Source organism: Camelus ferus, chromosome 4 (assembly GCF_009834535.1).
Source record: "Camelus ferus isolate YT-003-E chromosome 4, BCGSAC_Cfer_1.0, whole genome shotgun sequence".
NCBI lineage: Eukaryota > Metazoa > Chordata > Mammalia > Artiodactyla > Camelidae > Camelus > Camelus ferus.
Genome location: NC_045699.1, coordinates 44495332 through 44515050, shown reverse-complemented (window position 1 = coordinate 44515050; position 19719 = coordinate 44495332). Strand labels below are relative to the sequence as shown.

The following is a 19719-nucleotide window of genomic DNA, read 5'->3' as shown; positions in this document are numbered from 1 at the left end:
CAGCACTAACAAACAATGTTTTTTTGCCCATCAGAGTGGCAAAGAGAAAAAGGAATGAAAACATTCCATGTTATTGTGGGACTGGAGAGATAAACACTTTCCTCCACTGCCAGGACTGTATTTTGCAACGTGTACTAAAACTTTCGTGAAATATATACATGTTTTTTTACCCATTAATTTTGTTTTATATGGAATAATCAGAGAAGATATGATGTGTGTAGAAGGATTTTTTTTTCAAATAATGAAGCTCAGAAATAATCAGAAAGTTCAAAAACAGAGCTAATTAAATAAATTTTGATATAATGATATAATAGGATAATCATGTAGCCATTAAAAATGATGTAGATATATGTTTGATTAGAAAGAAAGTCATTATTAAGTGGAAAACAATGTATTTACATACAGAAAAAGGTCTGGAAGGATAGATACTAAAAATTTTAACCATATCTTTGAGTAGAAGAATCAGGTATGATTTTTATGTTAAAAATTCCCCCCCTTTAGGTAGTAATACTTATATAAGATGAAACAGACTTACTTTAAAACAAAGAGTGTGGCAGAGATGAGGAAGGATATCACACAATGATAAGGGGCTCTATCCAACAAGATATACAATTGTAAACATATATGCATCCAAAATAGGAGTACCTAACTATATAAAGCAAATATTAACAAACATAAAGGAAGAATTTAAAAATAATACTCCACTTACATCAGTGGACAGGTCATCCATACAGAAAATCAATAAGGAAACACTGGCCTTAAATGACACATTAGAACAGGTGGAGATAAACACACACACACACACACACACACAGAACATTCCATCACAAAGCTGCAGAATACACATTCTTTTAAAATGCACATGGAACATTCTCCAGGATAGATCACATGCTAGGCCACAAAACAAGTCTTAATAAATTTAAGAAGACTGAAGTCATATCAAGCATCTTTTCCAACCATCATGGTATGAGACTAAAAATCAACTACAAGAAGAAAACTGCAAAAAAACACAAACATGTGGAGGCTAAACAATATGCTACTAAACAACCAATGGATCACTGAAGAAATCAAAGAGGAAATTAAAAAATACCTAGAGATAAATGAAAATGAAACAAAATGATACAAAATCTATGGGACATAGCAAAGGTAGTTATAAGAGGGAAGTTTATAGTGATACAAGCCTACCTCAGGAAATAGAAAAATTTCAAATAAACAACCTACCCTTACATCTAAAGGGACTGGAAGAACAAAGAAAACTCAAAGTCAGTAGAATGAAAGAAATAATGAAGATCAGAGAAGAAATCAATGATAGACTAAAAAACAATAGAAAATATCAACGAAACTAAGAGATGGTTCTTTGAAAAGATAAACAAAATTGATAAACTTTAGCTAGACTCATGAAATAAAAAGGGTAGAAATAAATAAAATCAGAGATGGAAAAAGGTAAGTTATAACTGTTATCACTGAAATACAAAGGATCAAAAGAGATTACTACAAATAATTATATGCCAATAAAATGGACAATCTAGAATAAATAAATAAATTCCTACAAATGTACAATCTCCCAAGACTGAATCAGGAAGAAATCAAAAATATGAACAGACCAATTACTAGTAATGAAACTCAGCCAATAATTAAAAAAAAAAACAAAAAACCAATAAACAACAGTTCAAGACCAGATGACTTCACAGGGAAGTCTACCAAACATTTAAAGAAGAGTTAACACTTTTCCTTCTCAAACTACTCCAAAAAACTGAAGAGGAAGGAATACTTCTTAACTCATTCCACGAGATTAGCATCACCCTGATACCAAAACTAGACAAATACACAACAATAAAAAGAAAATTATAGGCCAGTATCACTGATAAACACAGATGCAAAAATCCTCAACAAATATTAGCAACCTGAATCCAACAATACATTAAAAGGGTCATACACCATGATCATGTGGGATTTATTCCAGGAATGCAAGGATGATTCAACATCTGCAAATTAATTCACATTAACAAATTGAAGAATAAAAATCATATGATCACCTCAATAATGTAGAAAAAGCTTTGGACAAAATTTAACATTCATTCATCATAAAGACTCTCCACAAAGTGGGTATAGAGGGAATGCACCTCAACATAATAAAGGCTACCTATGAGAAACCCACAGCTAACATCATACTCAACAGTGAAAAGCTGGAAGCATTTCTTCTAAGATCAGAAACAAGACAAGGATGTGCATACTCACCATTTTTATTCAGCATAGTGCTGGAAGTCCTAGTCACAGCAATAAGACAAGAAAAAGAATAAAAATAATCAATATTGGAAAGAAGAAAGTAAAACAAGTTAATGTTTGTAGATGATACTATAACATATACAGAAAATCCTAAAGATGCCACCGAAACACTATTAGAACTAACAAATGATTTTGTAAAGTTGTAAGATACAAAATTAACATAGAGAAATTTTTTGTGTTTCTATATACTAACAATGAACTATCAGAAAGAGAAATTAAGAAAACAATACTATTTACAACTGCATCAAAAAGAATAAAATACCTAGGAATATATCTAACCAAGAAGGTACAAGACCTGTACTTGGAAAACTCTAAAACACTGAAGGAAACTGAAGATGACAAAAACAAATGGAAAGATATACTGTGCTCATGGATTGGAAGAATTCATATGTTAAAATGACCATACTACCTAAGGCACCCTACAGATTCAAACTAATTTCTATCAAACACCAATGGCATTTTTCACAGAACTAGAATAAACAATTCTAAAATTTGCATGGAAACACAAAAGACCATGAATAGCCAAAACAATCTTGAGAAAGAAGAACAAAGCTGGAGGTATTATGCTCCCTGACGTCAAAGTATACTACAAAGCGATAGTAATCAAAACACTATGGTACTAGCACAAAAAGAGACATGCAAATCAATGGAACAGAATAGAGTACCCAGAAATGAAACCATATTACATGGTTAATTAATCTGCAATAAAAGTGTCAAGAAAATACAATGGGGAAAAGATAGCTTCTTCAATAAATGGCATTGAGAAAACTGAACATCTACATGTAAAAGAATCAAACTGGACTATTTTCTCATACCATATTCAAAAATAAACTAAAAATGGATTAAAGACTTAAATATAAGACCTGAAATCATAAAACTTTTAGAAGAAAACATAGGCAGCGGATACTCTCTGCATTGGTTTTAGCAATGTAGTTTGGGATAGATGTCTTCAGGCAAGGGAAACAAAAGCAAGAATAAACAAATGGGATTACACAAAACTAAGAAGCTTTTGCACATCAAAGGAAGCTATTAACAAAACAAAAAGGCCGCCTACTGAATGGGAAAAGATATTTGCAAACGATATATTTGATAAGAGGTTAATATCCAAAATATACAAAGAATTCACACAATTCAACATCAAAAAACAACCCGATTAAAAACTGGGCAGAAGACCTGAACAGACATTTTTCCAAAGAAGACATACAGATGGCCAGGCACATGAAAAGATGCTCAACATCACTAATCATCAGGGAAATGCAAATCAAGACCACAATGAGATATCCCCTCACATCTGCCACAATAGCTATTATCAAAAAGACAAGAAGTAAGTGTTGACAAGGATGTGGAAAAAAGGAATCCCTTGTGCACTACTGGTGGAAATGTAAATTGGCAAAGCTACTATGGAAAACAGTATGGAGGTTTTCCTCAAAAAACTAAAACTAGAGCTACCATACAACCCCAGCAACTCCACTCCTGGGTACTTTTTCCAAAGAAAACAAAAACACTAATTTAAAAAGATATATGCACTCCTATGTTCAATGCAGCATTATCTACAATAGCCAAGATATGGATGCAACCTAAGTGCCCATCACTTATATGTGGAGTAAAAAACAAAACAAAGAAACAGGCATAATAAAACATGAACAGACTCATAGAGAACAAACTAGTGTTTGCCAGAGGGGAGAGGAGTGGGGATGAGTGAAAAAAGTAAGGGAGATTAAGAGGTACAAACTTCCTGTTATCAAGTAAGTCACAGGGATGTATGTACAGCATCAGGAATACAGTCAATAATACAGTAACTCTGTAAGATGACAGATAGTAACTAGACTTACCATGCATAAAAAATATCAAATCACTATGTTGTATACTTAAAACTAATACAATATTGCAAGTCAATCATACTTCAATAAAAAAAAAGGTACAAACTTTCAGTTACAAAACAAATGAGTCACAGCGATGAAATGTACAGTATGATGAATATAGTCAATAACAGCTTCTGTATGGTGACAGATGATAACTAGAAAAAAATTTAAAAAAAATTTTCCCCCTTAAAATGAATACGTACTCCGTGTGTAACAAAAATAAAGAGCCAATAATAAGCGCTGTTAATGGCATGGCTCTGAAATAACAGGCACTGTTAGCAGCATGGTCCATGAAAGCAAGGCTTTCCACTGAGAGACTGGGAGATGGCTTCCCTGTGCTCTAGTCTAAGAATGCCAAACGTGACTCAAGGTAGAACCCAGGAAAGGAGCCACTTAGGCTGTTTCTAATCAAAGTGGGACCAGAAGCAAAAGATGTTTTGAGTCTTCTCAATTTTACTAATTATGCAGATCCTTACTGTTTGGGATATCTGCTTTTCTCTTAATCATATTTATCCATTTAAAGTCTTACTTGATTATCTAGTCTCTCTATATTTTAAACTCCCTACTCATGTATGGAAAGTCAGTGTGTGAGCAGACTAACTGACTACCTTTAACGGAGTACTTGGTGTAAGAGCCAGGTGCCAAGGGCAATGAAGAGGAAATGGAGCAGAAGCTCCTCTTGTGTTTCTGTTCTTTCCTTACCGTCCTAATGCCCCAAAGTGAAGCAGCTCATCTGCCTTCCTATCAGCATTAAATGCATGGACCTGAAGGATAAATTACATCCCAGAACAAAATGTTTGTCTAATAAAAACCATAAAATTTGAGAGGAAAAATAATGTGCAGAAACAAATAGAAAAAGAGCTTCCTTTCTTCCCTCCTCCAATTTTCTAAGTATGAAAGGCTCTAAAAAATGGTAATCCCATTTCTGTCCTGAAAGTAGACATCCCCAGATCTGAAGGAATGCTAGCACATCAATAATTAAATGCGCTTGTTCCAAGCCCTACTGAGAAATAATGCCAATTATCTCAAGGCTTCCTACTCTCTGAAGTTGTTTTTCATGGTTGTCACTTTTAGCACTGTTAAAAGACTGCTCACTTACCTTAGGGTTAAAACAATCCCAGCTGATGTTAGGAAGCCAAGCACCAACACACAAGGAATGCTGACACTTAGCTGAAAGCTGGGCAGTACAGGGAAGGTGGTGGACTCAAGACACTAAGGCTGATTCTGGAGGAGAGATTCTCTCCTGCATCTCCCCCCTGCCCCCGCCCCTCACACCAAAGAAAAGAGAGCTGATCCTAACAGACGTATGGCAGATTGTGTATTTCACGAAGAGTAAAACACAAATTTAAGATTCCAACATTATAAAATCATTGGAGAACATGGAGAAATATCTTTATTTCTCCATCTTATTTTATTCTGGCGGAGAGTTAGTGCTTGGGCAATAACGGCATTTGACCCCAGTTTGCGGAGATTTTACAACTTTAGTCACTTGTCCAACCCAAGTACTCCCTTTGTTGCTCAAACTCTCATTGTCTTTTTACATAATAGATAAATTTATTTACTGCATTTTAGACATTTTATTTGTCTTATTCTAACATTAAGCTCTGATAAGTACAAAAGGCTCACAAATACAAAAACTTCTTTATAGCTCTGTGGTAATTAAAAACCTCACGAGAACAAAACAAATTTTAAAGCTGGACAATATTCATCTTAAATATGTGAGGGACAACCTTCAAGTGTGACTGTAAAAATGGCAAAAACTATTTCCTTGTGATTACATTAAAATTACGTAAAAGATGACTTTTTTTCACTTGTTTCAGGAAATCTGTCTCTCGACATTTAGTCTGGATGGAGTCTTTACCTATATTTTGCTATGAAACCCAATTCCCTGCCTCTTCAGTGCTTCAATGATGACACCTTCATCTTCAGCCTGTGATGTTCTGGCTAGAGGAGGATGCTGACACCAGCTTCTGAAGCAAGAAAAGCCAGATTTAGATTTAGAGTAATGTTAAAAAACAAACAAAAAAAGGAATGCTGAATTTTTTTGTATCAGCATTAATTTCTTTTTGTAAGGATTTAATTTTCATGCTCACACTGCAGATGATGAGCTTTTATTTGATGAACTTCTATTTTTTCAAAGTATTTAAAAATTTTTTTTTCTGAAACAATTAATTCTTCCTATCCGTAGGACTCTGAGTAAAATGACGTCCTGGAACAGGGGAATTCCAAGTTTATCTTTCTGTTTTCTTACCTAATAACTTGTTGCACACAGAGAACTGAGCTCTTCAAGGTCTTCAGCAGCTCTAGGTATGACTGAGATAAAAAAAAAAAACCAAACTTCCTTTTATTTAATCATAGACAATAAAAATATTGCCAGGATGTTGGAGATATGAAGCCCAGACAAACACTGGGAAGTGATATCAGAAGCTGACTCACAGCTTAGATTTTTTTTTCCTCTGCTTAATGAGAAATAGATTATCATTGCCATCCTCCTCCAAGCAGCTCTCCTTTTTCTTATGCTTGCCCCGCTTGCCCTCTTTGGGCAGCTTGTCTTCTCTTGGCTTGTGGGAATGCGATGAGTAATGGAAGGGCTTGTGAGGCTTCTGGGTTTTGAAAGTACCAGGAGAAGAGTGGACCTTGGGGCCCCTGGGAAAGTCCTCATCCACTTCACGACACCTGTCAGCCTTCTTGTGCTTTTCACGCTCTCTGTTGTTCCTGCTTACGGTTTCTTTCTGGATTTCTTTCTTTTCTTGAGGCCACCTGTTGTTTTTCCATGAGGCTTGGCTCTTCCTCACATCATGGTGGGGCCTCCTATCTGCTGCTTCCATATGAGGCCTCTTGAACTGTCTTGGAAAATCCCCATTTTTCTGGAGTTCTGAAAAATACAGAAGTATTTTTGCATATTCAGCAGGAAGACAGTCCGTGCAGAGCTTTCATAGGTCTGTGAATAACTCCACAGGGAGAAAAGCCAGATATTTAAATGCATTAATGATATCACATTCTGAAGAATGCTTACTAAGGTAAAAATCACTCACTAAAACTTGAATGGCTGTAGTTCTATTTTTCTGAGTGCTAAACATGGAAGAAATCCAGAAATCCAATGATATTTATTCTGTTCAATACAGTTTAACTAGGTTAAAAAATGGAGACAAGGACCAGTGAAAGCAGTAATCACTTAAGCTTTGTGAAGGAAAGTCATGTCTGACCAATTCAAGTTCCTGCACTGATAAAGAGACAGCCCTTGATGATAAGGTGAAACAAGATGTATAAAATGGCTTTTTGACAGTCTCATATGACATTTCAATTATCCTCTGAAGATAAAGTATGGCCATAGTACTTATAGGTGGATACCATGCTGGACAGGAGGTTATTCCTCCAGAGTAGAGTTCACTGGCTTGGACAGTGAGTTCCTGTGCACACCCTCGTGTATCTGAGAGGTTTATGTGCCAGATCTGATGTTACATTTTGTTGGGACTTAGCACTCCCACTACAAGTGTCTGATGGGATAAGTGGGAGATGAGGTTACAGTGAGGGAGGAAAACTAACCTGTCAACAGTACCTTGAAAGATTAAAGAAGTCACCAATTGAAAAAAAAAATGGGATGGAGTACTAAGTAGTATATTTAGTGGACAAAAATGAATTCTAGAATAAAAATAAGTAATTACTTATAGATGTTAGTATAAAATATAAATTCCAATTGATCACAGCAAGCCTCGAAGTGGATCTGTGCCATACAGTTGTCAATATAACTAATTAAAAAGGAGAACAAATGGTTTTTCTCTGATTATAAAAGTCATAAATGCTCATTAAAGAAAATCTGGGAAATACAAAAAAGTGTAAAGAAAATTAAAAAAAAATGCACCCATGATCTTTTAATCTAGAGATGACATTTTGATGCAGTTCTTTTTAATCTTTTTAAATTTAGTTTGCTGATCATTATCTTCATGTATTATAATTTCTCTCTATATAGTTGAGATAAATTTTACATAAAATTTAATATGTAAAATATGCAGGAGTTGAGAAGTAATTCCTCTACTCTTCCCAGAATTGCTATCTTCATTTTGAAAGGACCTGAATTCAGAGAAAGAGAGGTAGAGAAAATAGGCTTAAATTATAAAATAATTTGGTGAGAAAGAACATTATGTTAGCAACAGCAAATAAGGAAACTACAGAGAATGGCTGTGGACCTGCAGCTCTGCTCATAATGGTGGCCAATAAGAAATGACCTCTTTGGCGAAGCTCCTGGAACTACCAGGAATCATCTAGCAGGGAAAACTTTTCTTTGATTGAAAAATACCAGAGACACAAAAAGGGAAAAAAAAAATTACTTGTTGAACAGAAAAATTTCAAAGGGGCTTTTAAAAATTCTGTATGCATGTACAGATGGAAGTATTTTCTGGACATTTTCTAAAATGATCATTATGTAAGAAAAAATGCTCATTGTGAATAGAGTACAACACAGGATTTTTTAAATGGGTGCTTGATTTCTAGAGATCAAGAAAGTTCCAGTTTCTATAGTAATTATTAAAAACATTTTTGGTGCTAACCAAAGACCCACAAAGCAGGCAAAGACAGTGCGAAAAAAGTTTAGGAACTCCTGCAAAGGTGATCTAGCAAGACATCTAATAACATACCTTTTACTTTTCGTTTTATTCTCTGATCTCTCTCCCGGATTTCATATTTGTCATCATAGTAGTAGATGAATGGAGATGTTGGAAAGGTCTGGTTAAACATTCGTCTTTCTGTACACTCCTGCAAATTGTATTTGAAATTATGATGTCACAAGGTCACACTGTTCAGATAACCTTTTTTTGGCAAAATTATGGACCACTATAATTAGAGATGAGCCCCACATCACTGATACTCACACTGTAGCTGCAGGCTGTGGTCTCGCTGGGACTCTGGAAGGATCAGCCAGCCCGACACTCAATTGTGCTTACATGCTATTCTTCAAAGTTTAGATTTTCTTCCTTTACTTCTTTACCTATGAAATCCTTCTTATTTTTTTTTTTTAATCTTCCCTGCCAACCCCCTCCCCTAGCAATGCCTTATACCTCTGTTAGAGGGTTTATTTTATTCAGCTTTATACTGTATTAATCCTTTGCTTATTTGTCTCTTCTAAAGCCTTCAATCAAGTGCTTCTCCTTTTCTTCTTCCCTTCACATTTATAACCCCTAAATATGGGAGTAAATTCTTAGCCCTTTCCTCTGTTCCCTCCACACAGGTGGCTTTTGCAAACTTGTTTTAAGTCAATACTCACTGCTCACAAGGGCAGTGATTCTTATGGTGGGGAGCAGGGTGGTAGTGGATTGTGTCTAGTTTGAAAATGCTCCTAGGTATTTTGAAGGAAATCTCTGTTTTCTTTGCTCCCTCTATTCAAGATGAGGTCGCTCCTCTTACTCCCCCTGGACAGCTCCCCACTCTCATGACTCTGGCCTTCCCACAGCTGCTAGTTCCCAAATCCACATCCTTGGCCTGAGCCATGCCCCAAGTAGTAGGCTTTGTTTGTCCTGACCTGTGACACACATTTATTCAGCTTGTCTGAAACCAAATAATGTCTTTTATTTGAAAGAGGTTTCCCTTTGAAACTTTCCCACTTCTGTCCTCTGTCATCTTGCCTAAATTTATTACAAACATTCTTCTTAGTTAGGTACTGAAGAAAAATTAAAATACAGCTATCTCCTGCTTTTCAAAATTTCGCTTTACATCGCTTTGCTTTGTGAAAGAGCTATATTAGCACCTGTTTTCACTAACAAAGAAATATAAAGAGGACTTTCACTTTTACAAAAAAAGGTGAAAAGTTAAAATGGCGGTTTAGCGCTTGTTTTGCAGCAGACATTACGGAGGCAGTGAGCACCCGGAACAGTGAGAGTTGCGCCACCAAGCTCCTTCCCCAGGAACTACACACAGAATCTCAGCATCAAGCCACCACAGCTTTGAACTGTGTCTGTGAGCATCTGTCATTTATCTCCCTTTATTTTGTGCATCTGTTAACGAGATGGGTCCTAAGGTAATTGTTTCTTCACTTGACAGCCACTTCAGCTTAGGAAAGGTTTCATAGGAACGCCCAAGTTTCAGATTGTGGGGGAAATTTGTACCTCTTAGGAAGAAAGTACATGAAATATCTGCATAGAATTTAGCTGATTATCATAACTTTGTCATTATATACTCAACTTGTAATTCTAAGATATCAAAGCTGATAGCCATACACATAATTTGTAGATTTAAAAAACTAGGAATCATTCTAAATACACACTTACATATAGAAAATAAAGTAATGGAGGGAAAGAAAACCTATTTCAAGAAATAATGGCTGAAAACCTTAATCTGGCAAAGGAACCAGACAGCCAAGTCCAAGAAGCACTGAGTCCCAGACAAGATGAACCCAAAGAGACCCACACCAAGATACATAATTAAAATGTCAAAAGTTAAAAAGACTCTTTTCAAACTTCTCCAACAAAATATTCATAAAATCAGATAAGGAAAGTTCTAGAGATTAACAAAAAGCTGTCCATCCCCACAGTGAAACCACTTTGAAGATCTAGCTTTAAAATTCATGTGAATTTGCATTCTATTTCATAATATAACCAAATGCAAAAGAATATACAGTGAAAAGTAAGTTTCACAAGTGTTGAACTCTCTCACACTTACTGGTGGAGTATAAGCTGGTACAATCACTTTGGAAAACCGGCAGTGTACACGAAAGCTGAATACATGCAGTACCCTGAGACCTAGTAATTCCACTCCTAGGTGCATACACAACAGAAATGCATACATAAGTTTACTGAAAGATGTGCTCAAATGTTCACAGCAATACTAGTTGCAATAGCCCCAAACTGGAAACTATCCACAACAGTAGAATGAATAAACAAACTGTGGGATTCATTAAATGGACTACTATTCATGGATGAGAATGAATGATCTACACCACATGCATAATACAGATAAGTCTTGTAGACAAATGTTGAGGAAAAGAAGCCAGACAAAATATACTATATATGATTCTGTTCGTATAAACTATAAAGACAGGCAAAACTAATACAAGCTATTAAGAATCAGGATAGAGGGTAACCCTTTTTGCTTCTAGGCATGCTGATAAGATTCCGATTCCTGACCTAGGTGCTGGTTACTCTGATGTGTTCATTGTGTGAAAATTAATTGAACTGTACATTTACAGTTTGTGAACTTATTTGTATGTGTATTCTGCTTCAATTTTTTTATAAGAAGTCTCTCCTCTAGTCCCTTTCCCCTCCCTAGAGGCAACTTCTGTTACCAGTTTCTTGTGTCCTTCCTGAGATATTTTAAGCATGTAAAAGCTTCTATGTCTTGTTTTTTCTTTTCATAAGTAGCATACAAAACACACTTCCCTTTGCCTTTTTTCCCTCCTCACTTAATATGTTGTGCAGATTGTTCAGTTTCAACACATATAGATCTGCTCTTTTTTTAGTGGGTCTGTGAGCACTCTTCTGGCTCTGAAATCAAGAACTGAAGATCTAAAACAGGTAGTTCTCAAAGACATTAAGCTGAATGAAAGAAGCCTTAGGAAAGAATACACATTGTAGGATTCCAATTATATGAAATTTTATAACAAGGAAAATGAATCTATGGTGGGGACAAAATTAGAACAGTAATTGTCTCCGGTGGAGTGGCAGTGGGACTAAGAAGAGTCATGAGGGAAGCTTCTAGGATGATGATAATGTCCTATATCTTGATAGGGGTTTGGGATACAGAGACAGGTGCTTTTATCAATACTCAGCAATTATACACTTCTAAATGTGTGCATTTTATGTAAGTTTTTTAACTCAGAAAATACGTAAAAGCAACAGATATTGAGCTCTAAGTTAATGATATGCATGCTAAATAGTTTAGGAATGAAGTGTACTGATAATGACAATCTATTTGAAATGCATGAAAAAATAAAATGGACTGGTACAAAGATGGATACTTAGGTGATAAAGCAAGAAAAGTAAAATGTTAATGGTAGAATCGAGTTGATGAGTATATGGGTGTTCATTGAAAAAGTCAACTTTATGTTTGAAAACTTTAAAAATAAAATGTTGGAAGGAAAAGAGAAAGAGAAGCAAGCTGGTTATTGCCTAGACAAAATACGATTAACTATTTTAAAATGTACGATTAAGTGGCATTTAATGCTGTACAACCACCACCTCTTTCTAGTTCCAAAACTTCATCATCATTGGGATTTTGATAGGGGTTACATTTACTCCTAAGTATTGTATTCTTTTTACTGCTATTGTAAATCAGATTATTTTCTTAATTATCTTTCTGGATTGTTCATTGCTAGTATATAGAAATGCAACTGATTTTTGTGTGTTGATTTTGTATCTTGGAACTTTGCTGAATTCATTTATTAGCTTTCACTGTGTGTGTAATCTTGAGTGTTTTCTAGATATGAGACCATGTTATCTGTGAATGGAGATAATTTCACTTCTTCCTTTCTAACTCAGATGTCTTTTATTTTTCTTGCCTACTTTCTCTGGCCAGAACTTCTAATAAAATATTGACTCAAAGTGGCAAAAGTGGGCATTGTTCCTGATTGTAAGGGAAAATTTTTCAGTCTTTCATCATTGAGTATGTTGTTAGCTGTGGGTTTTTCATATATGGCCTTCATCATGGTGAGGAAGTTCCCTTCTATTTCTAGTTTATTAAGTGTTTTTCTCATGAAAGGATGTTGAATTTTATAAAATTCTTTTATTGTATCAATTGAGATGATTGTTTTTTCCCTTCATTCTATTAATGTGACATATTACATTGATTAATTTTTATCTGTTGGCCCATTCTCGAATTCCAGGAATAAATCCCACTTAGTCATAATTCCAGTACTAATCCCACTTAGTACTTTTAATGTACTGCTTTGGCTTGCTAGTATATTGTTCAAGATTTTTATGTTAATATTCATAAAGGATATTTGTAATTAAAAAAAGGAAAATAAAGTAATGGAAATCTGTACCTACCATTTAACTTTATCAAATGATAACATTTACCCTTTATTTTCTTCAGTTTTCCTCTACGCATTAACAATATAATTGAAATCCTCTGTGTAACTTCTTCCCATTTCCCATTCAATTTTTTCCCTTTCCAGAAGTTGGTGCCATGGTCTTAAAGTTGGTGTCTGCCATTTTCATATGTTTTAATACTCTTACTACTAATGAATATTCCAATAAACAACAGTAAAAGCTTAGAAGTGTTGAGATTTCATAAAAATGACACCATTCTGTGAATATTTTGAAATGGCTTTAGGTTATAATAGCTTCACAGAACAAGTTCAGTGGTGTTCTTTTGAATTACCTGTCTGAATAAAGGTTTGGTAAAACCTGACTACAAAACCACCTGGGTCTGGTATATTTTGGTAGGGAGAATTTTGATTACTAATTCAAGTTCCTTAGTGGTACTGGTTCATGTAGGTTTTTTCTTCTTTAGTCATTTCGTTAATTTGTATTTTTCCAGAGAATTATTTATCTGCATTTTCAGATTTAACATTGAACTTTATGAAGTTTATATAGTATTCTCTTTTACTTAAAAAATTATACTGTATCTTATGCTATTTACACTTTTCACTCATTATTTGTATCTTTTCCTTTTCTTTGAGTAGTTTTTCCATAAGTCTGTCTCTTTTCTTTTGGAAAGAAAATGTCTACAAAGAAGCACCTTTTGGTTTTGATGATGCTATTTATCATGTTCTCTATTTCAATAATTTTGGTTCTTATCTTCGTCATTTCCTTCTTTCAGCTATCTTAAGATTTATCCTGTTGTTGAGTTTCTGGATCTTTTGGGGCTTTTTGGGGTCTTGAAAGTTGTAAGGCAAACCCATACAGTAATATAAATTATTGCTTTTATAAATCACTATCCATGGTGGCTCCAAGTTTCCAAAAGAAAGGATACCCATGAAAGATTTGGATGTAAGATTCTGCTGTGGCCTGAATGTCTGTGTGTCCCCTGACCCAATTCAGATGTTGAAATCTGAACCCCAAAGGTGATGGTATTAGGAAGCGGACCATTTGGGAGGTGATTAGGTCATGAGGGTGGAGCTCTTATAAAATATACCCAACAGAGCTCTCTAGCCCTTCCCACCACCATGTGAGGACACAGCAAGAAAGCGTCATCTGTGAGGAAGCAGGCCCTCACCAGACACTGATTCTGCTGGCACCGTGATCTTGGGCTTCCCAGCCTCTAGAACTACGAGAAAAAAATTTCTGTTGTTTATAAGCCACTCAGTCTATGGTAGTTAGTTTATAGTAGCCTGAATGGACTAAAACAGATTCTAACCATAAAACATTAAGAACAAACTACAATTACAAAAAGGTACTGGAGATCCTGACACACTCCCAGCGCCTCGCTCATCTTGGAGTAGTCTCTTTGCACAATGACTACCGTTTCCTATCGCGGTTTGCCTCATGTGGAACTGCCTATGATTGTCCCTGCCTCTCCAACTAGAGTGAGTAGAATCAGGGAAGGGCGATGCCACATTAACCTAAGAAAAGCTATTCATTAACATATACAGAACTGAGTTTCTGAAGCTGAAGAGGAGGGGGTCCTCAGACATCTTTAACCTCCTGCAGTCTCCCATTTGGATCCCGATGTGGCTATACAGAGCTATACAGTCCTATAAACATTTTCCAAAGCTAAATGTAAATTATATTTTGATTATCCACATCGCTGGTCCCCTCCATTAGCACAGACAATTGATAGTTGGCTATATAATCTATCTACTATTTTGGATTAGCCACACCACTGATCTTCTTCATTAGTGTGGATAATCTAGAATTCTTCATCTATGGCAGCAACGAGGCTGCCAAATTTACTTTATTGTAAATTAAAAATTATCTAAATCTAGATTTCAGGGATAAATTCCAAATGCTTTTAATATATTTCCTATCTACATTAACAGGAGTGACTAGTAAGCAGTATGTGTCCAACTATAATTGTTTTTCCTTAATTGAACAAACATAAATGTTAAAAATCATACCCCCTTTGCTTTAAAGAGGTAAGCAAGCATAAATTGTACATCTATGTGATTTGTGTGGCAGTAGACTGCTTATGTGAATATGTTTGCCACACAGTGCTGGCAATATCTGAATTTTGACAACAAGAATCTAACTAGGTTTCCAGTGTGAGTTCTGTAGCAGTGAAGTAATTCTATTGCAGGGTCCCTCCATCTGTACCCCTTTACTATGGATCTGATCACAGTGGAAATACCAAATCAGTGCTGAGAGATCTCCCTGTACAACCTCTTTGCTTGGGAGATACAGAAACTGGAGACCAGAGAGAAATAGTGGGTTGCTTTAAGGCACATGGTTAAGTCAGCAGTAGAGCATAAGTTGAGGATCAGAACTCCTTCCTAGTTTTCATATTCTACCCCTTCACTCCATGGTCCTGCTGCTCCAAGGCAGAAGGAAAACTCCATCTGTTGATGGACTCTGTGCAGTACTTTTTCTTCAGACTTTTTGTCTCTCCCCATACCATAGAGTTCTATCCCCAAGGTCTTCACCTACAGGTGAAGGCTTGGTCAGAATTCAAGATGTGACCTGCAATACTAACTACTCCATCCTACTGCTCACGCCTCTAACCATTTTAAGCACCTCCTCGCCCTGTATGCTTTCCATCTTCTGTCATCAGGTCTGATTTGATATTAGTTTATTTTGGTTTCTAGGCCAATAGAAGCCTATCTGGAGACTGGGAATGTATTTTTCCATATAGATTTTCTACTTGTCGTGCCAAGGACTTTCCTTCTCTGCCTCAAGATTCCCAGAATGTAGGAGCTCTGAGTCTACTCTTATTGCATCCTGACTCCGCCATGAGCTGTTACTGTTTCACATTTAATGGGATAACTGGTGAGGAAACTCACTCCCACCTCATGGCAACAAGTTTCTGCTTTGATGTCTCAGCATCCCAAACACACAAGTTTGGCCCTTTCAGCTAGCATTAGGAAATGTGCAGGCTGGATAGGGAATCTAGGCATTTGTGGGGTAGACAGGCTGGATGACAATGCAGCATCTCTGTCTTTCCACTAGTGAGTGTCAGGGTTTGTGAGCGAGTGGTAAAGATTTAACCGAACACAGTATCAGGGAACACTGGAGGTACTGGAGAGCTATGTAGAAAATCTAAAATCATGATTTGGCTAGGTCAAAGTACCAGTAATCCTAAGAACTCATGAGAACTGTAACCATTCTATCGACGACTATTATTTCTCTGACTGATTTTATGAGCTGTATTTATTTAGTCTAACCTGTTCATGTATATTTAAAACAATTAGAGGAATGTGCTCTGACAGATCCTTTATTCTAGCAGGAAGGGGAGAAGTAAATCAGTTGAAAACATATGGAGTCTTACTTTAAGATAGTAGGTTATAAGAAATAAGTGTTCAGAATTACGTTTGTTTCGAGTGCAACCACTCCTGAACAACAGAAAGCTTTAAGCCCAAATGCCACTTAAACTTACGTGTCCATAATGGCCTTCTAGCCCACAGTTGTAGCAATACACTGAGGCTGATTGTCCAGAAGGGGTCTTCGGCTTTTTGGGTGGTCCAGGTTTGGTCTGCAACATGAATATTTGTAAGGATTTAGTAAATGTCAGAAGACAATTAAAACCTCATTCTTTCCAAAAGAACTTTTTTAGGTAAGAGATTCCTTAGAAGTACTGCCTCCTAGAGTTTAGTGTGGAGACCCCATATTCAGACGGTTCTGTGTATTAAAGTGTGTAACATGACAAGAATTCTTTTATTCTTAACATCAGCGTGTGCTTCCCTCCCCTGCCTTGCTCCTCATTCCATTCAGCACTACGCCCAATACTGAGGTGGATATTAGGTATCTGAGATAGAGAAAGAGTAAAAGTCTAGTAGAACATGACAGACATATACATAGATAATGACAAACAATGTAAGCACTGTGACAGAAGCACGTACAAGGAATTTGTGGAGTGGCAAGGGGGACCTATCATTGGATGGGGTGAGGAAGTCAGGGAAAGCTTCTCTTGAAATATAAAATTTAGGTTTATTCTGAAAGAATTAGGTGTAAATCAAATGAGGACTTCTAGGTAGAGGGAAAGGATGCTTTACAGGTTTCTAACTTGGGTGAACTGGTGAGTAGTAGTGTCAACAATTGATTCAGAAAAGTACGATAAGAAGGAGGAGTCAATTTAGAGGAAAAGATGATGAAATCTGTCTTGAATGTTGAGTATCTAGGTGGAGATGTCCACTAGGCAGTTATCTATAAGATAAAGCTTAGAAAACATGTCTGAGCTGAAGGTTAGATTTGAAAGTAAGCTGCATAATAGTGGAAGCTGAAATGACCAGAGTGGACAGAGCTGCCATAGCCAGGTGAATGGCAGTGAGCTAAAGATGGAATCCTGGACACAATATGTAACGGGCAGGCAGAGGAGCCTGTGAAAGGGACAGACAAGGAGAGGTTAAAGGATGCAGAGTCACAGGAGAATACAGTCGTAGACCTTAGAGTAGTCTCAAGAAGGATGAACTGATCTACAATGTCAAATACAGCAGAGAGGCCTAGAGAGAGATTAGAACTGAGAAACATCCATTAGATTTGGCAATTGTTCACGGATAACCTCATTGTGAGAATTTTGGAATCAGTGGGAAGGTAGAAAGTAGAAGGCAATAGGTTGAGGAGTGAGGAGATGCCACAAAGAAGAGCAAGGAAAATGATTACCCACAAAAGCCAGGATGATGGTTACTGCCCTTGGGGAGAGAATAGCACACAGAGGGTTTCAGGGTAGCTGCGATTTTCTATTTCTTGAACATAGTGGTGTCATATAACTTGAGTGTGTTATATAACTAATTTATTAAACTGTACACGTATGTTTTACGTACTTTTCAGTATGTATATTCCATTTCATAATAAGAAATGTTAAAAAAAACTGATTGGAAGTTGAAGAAAAGTAGACAGTAGGTACATATTATTTGAGAAGCATGAGTAAGGGGCGAAATATCAGTCAGCACCTAGGGGGAGGGTTTGGTGGAGTCTGTTATTAGAATGGGAGAGACCAGAACATATGAGGGAGCATGTAGAGATGGAGAAGTTGAAAACAGAAAGAAAGGATGGACAGAGCAAAACCCCTGAGGTGGGTGGGATGGGCTTTCAACAGGAGAAAAAACTAATTCTCCCCATATTTTCTGGAGATTGGTAGGATGGGAATAAACTTGGGTAAGTTTATTTCTTATGTTCTTCATTGGGATCCTATAACAAAGAGCGCCAAGTAACTGGTCTGCCAGCTAATCTTGTTGCTGTTGTTTAGTGTGGCAAACAGGTGGTTTGTGGATGTTTTATCCTTTTGATATAGGAAAATACCTATAGGTTATAAAAATAATCTTCACATAACTTTACTTTGAGCTCCTATTTCCTAAGATGGAAAACGGGGATGACAATAACCTGATAGATGTTTTCTACTGACAATACAAAATGGAATTTACAACTTCAGCTATTATCAATTGAGATATAATCAAAACACAATCAACAAACATCTTATACTCTCCAATAAAAAATGTGGTTCATGAATTGAGACTAGTTAAAAAGCCACTAAACACAGATTTAACAGGTATGCACATAAGCATGTACCACTCATTGCAGTGGTTTAAAATTTTTTTCAGGTAGTAGAACACTGGGAAGACATGAAATTATTAAGCAGAAATAATTTTTCCATCTAAAAGATAACTCTATTATTTGATGTGATATAAAACTGCAACCATGAGCATATGTGGTTTAAGAGAAAGAAATAAAACCAGAAGAGATGGTACCATGGATGTGAAGGTAGAACAGATGATGTTCCAAGGGAGAAGTTATCAAAAGCTATTGATGGATCAAATACGATGAAGACTACAAAATCCATTGGACTTAGCAATCAGAAAGCTGTTGGCAACTGGAAACAGCTGTGAGCAGTTACATTTGAGAGGCAGAGGCACAAGCCAGATACTAACGGGTTCATTACAAGTAGAAAGATGCTGAAGAACAGAACATAGATGACTTTTAAAGAAACTATGCTGTGTATGAGAGAAAGGAAGGGGACAAGTAGCACAAAATTTAGGTTCAAGGATACCTCCATCAGTGACATTTACCAGAGTGCTGGACACATGGCATGAGCAAATGTGTACATTCTTTCATTAACCTACCCCCAAAATAATTATTGAGTGCTTAATACATGTTCTAAGATTAGGGGTAGCTGAGAAGTGAGCAAGACAAAAATCACTGCTCATATCTCCAGTGGTGGAAGACAGATAAACAAAATCAATAAAACACAGACATACACACAGTATCAGACAGTAATAAGTGGTATGTAGGAAATTAAAATATGGCCTATGGGTAAGAATGATTTTTACATTTTAAAATGGTTTAAAATTTTTAAAAAAGGATGTTTTGTAACATGTGAAAGTTATATAAAATTCAAAATTCAGTGCCCATGAATAAAGACTTATTGGAACACAGCCAGGCTGCTTTCCATGCTACAAGGAAAGAGTTATGTCAGAGACTACTCATTAGCCTGCCAAGCTAAAATATTTACTATCTGGCTCTTTACAGAAACAGTTTGCCAACACCTGACCTAGAGT

At 36.2% G+C, this 19719-nt stretch overlaps 1 protein-coding gene and 1 long non-coding RNA gene across 5 annotated transcripts in view; one reads left to right on the top strand and one right to left on the bottom strand.

The window, feature by feature from the left end:
* Positions 1–5515: 5515 nt before the first annotated feature.
* ZCCHC7 (zinc finger CCHC-type containing 7) overlaps positions 5516–19719 on the bottom strand; it is a 207913-nt gene continuing 193709 nt past the window's right edge. For 3 of the 4 annotated variants that reach the window (XM_006187795.3, XM_006187794.3, XM_032478001.1), the window contains exons 7-9: positions 16605–16700; positions 8783–8900; positions 5516–7023 (exon numbers count right to left, since the gene is read on the bottom strand). In XM_006187795.3, coding sequence (XP_006187857.1) covers positions 6581–7023; positions 8783–8900; positions 16605–16700 — 657 coding nt within the window. In that variant the 3' untranslated portion in view covers positions 5516–6580. The remainder of the gene's footprint in view (positions 7024–8782; positions 8901–16604; positions 16701–19719) is intronic. The other variant, XR_001366452.2, reaches the window with a different exon arrangement.
* LOC116663191 lies at positions 13515–15919 on the top strand. Its single transcript, XR_004319314.1, has 3 exons — positions 13515–13593; positions 13794–13798; positions 15908–15919. It is a non-coding gene; the product is annotated as an uncharacterized LOC116663191 (long non-coding RNA).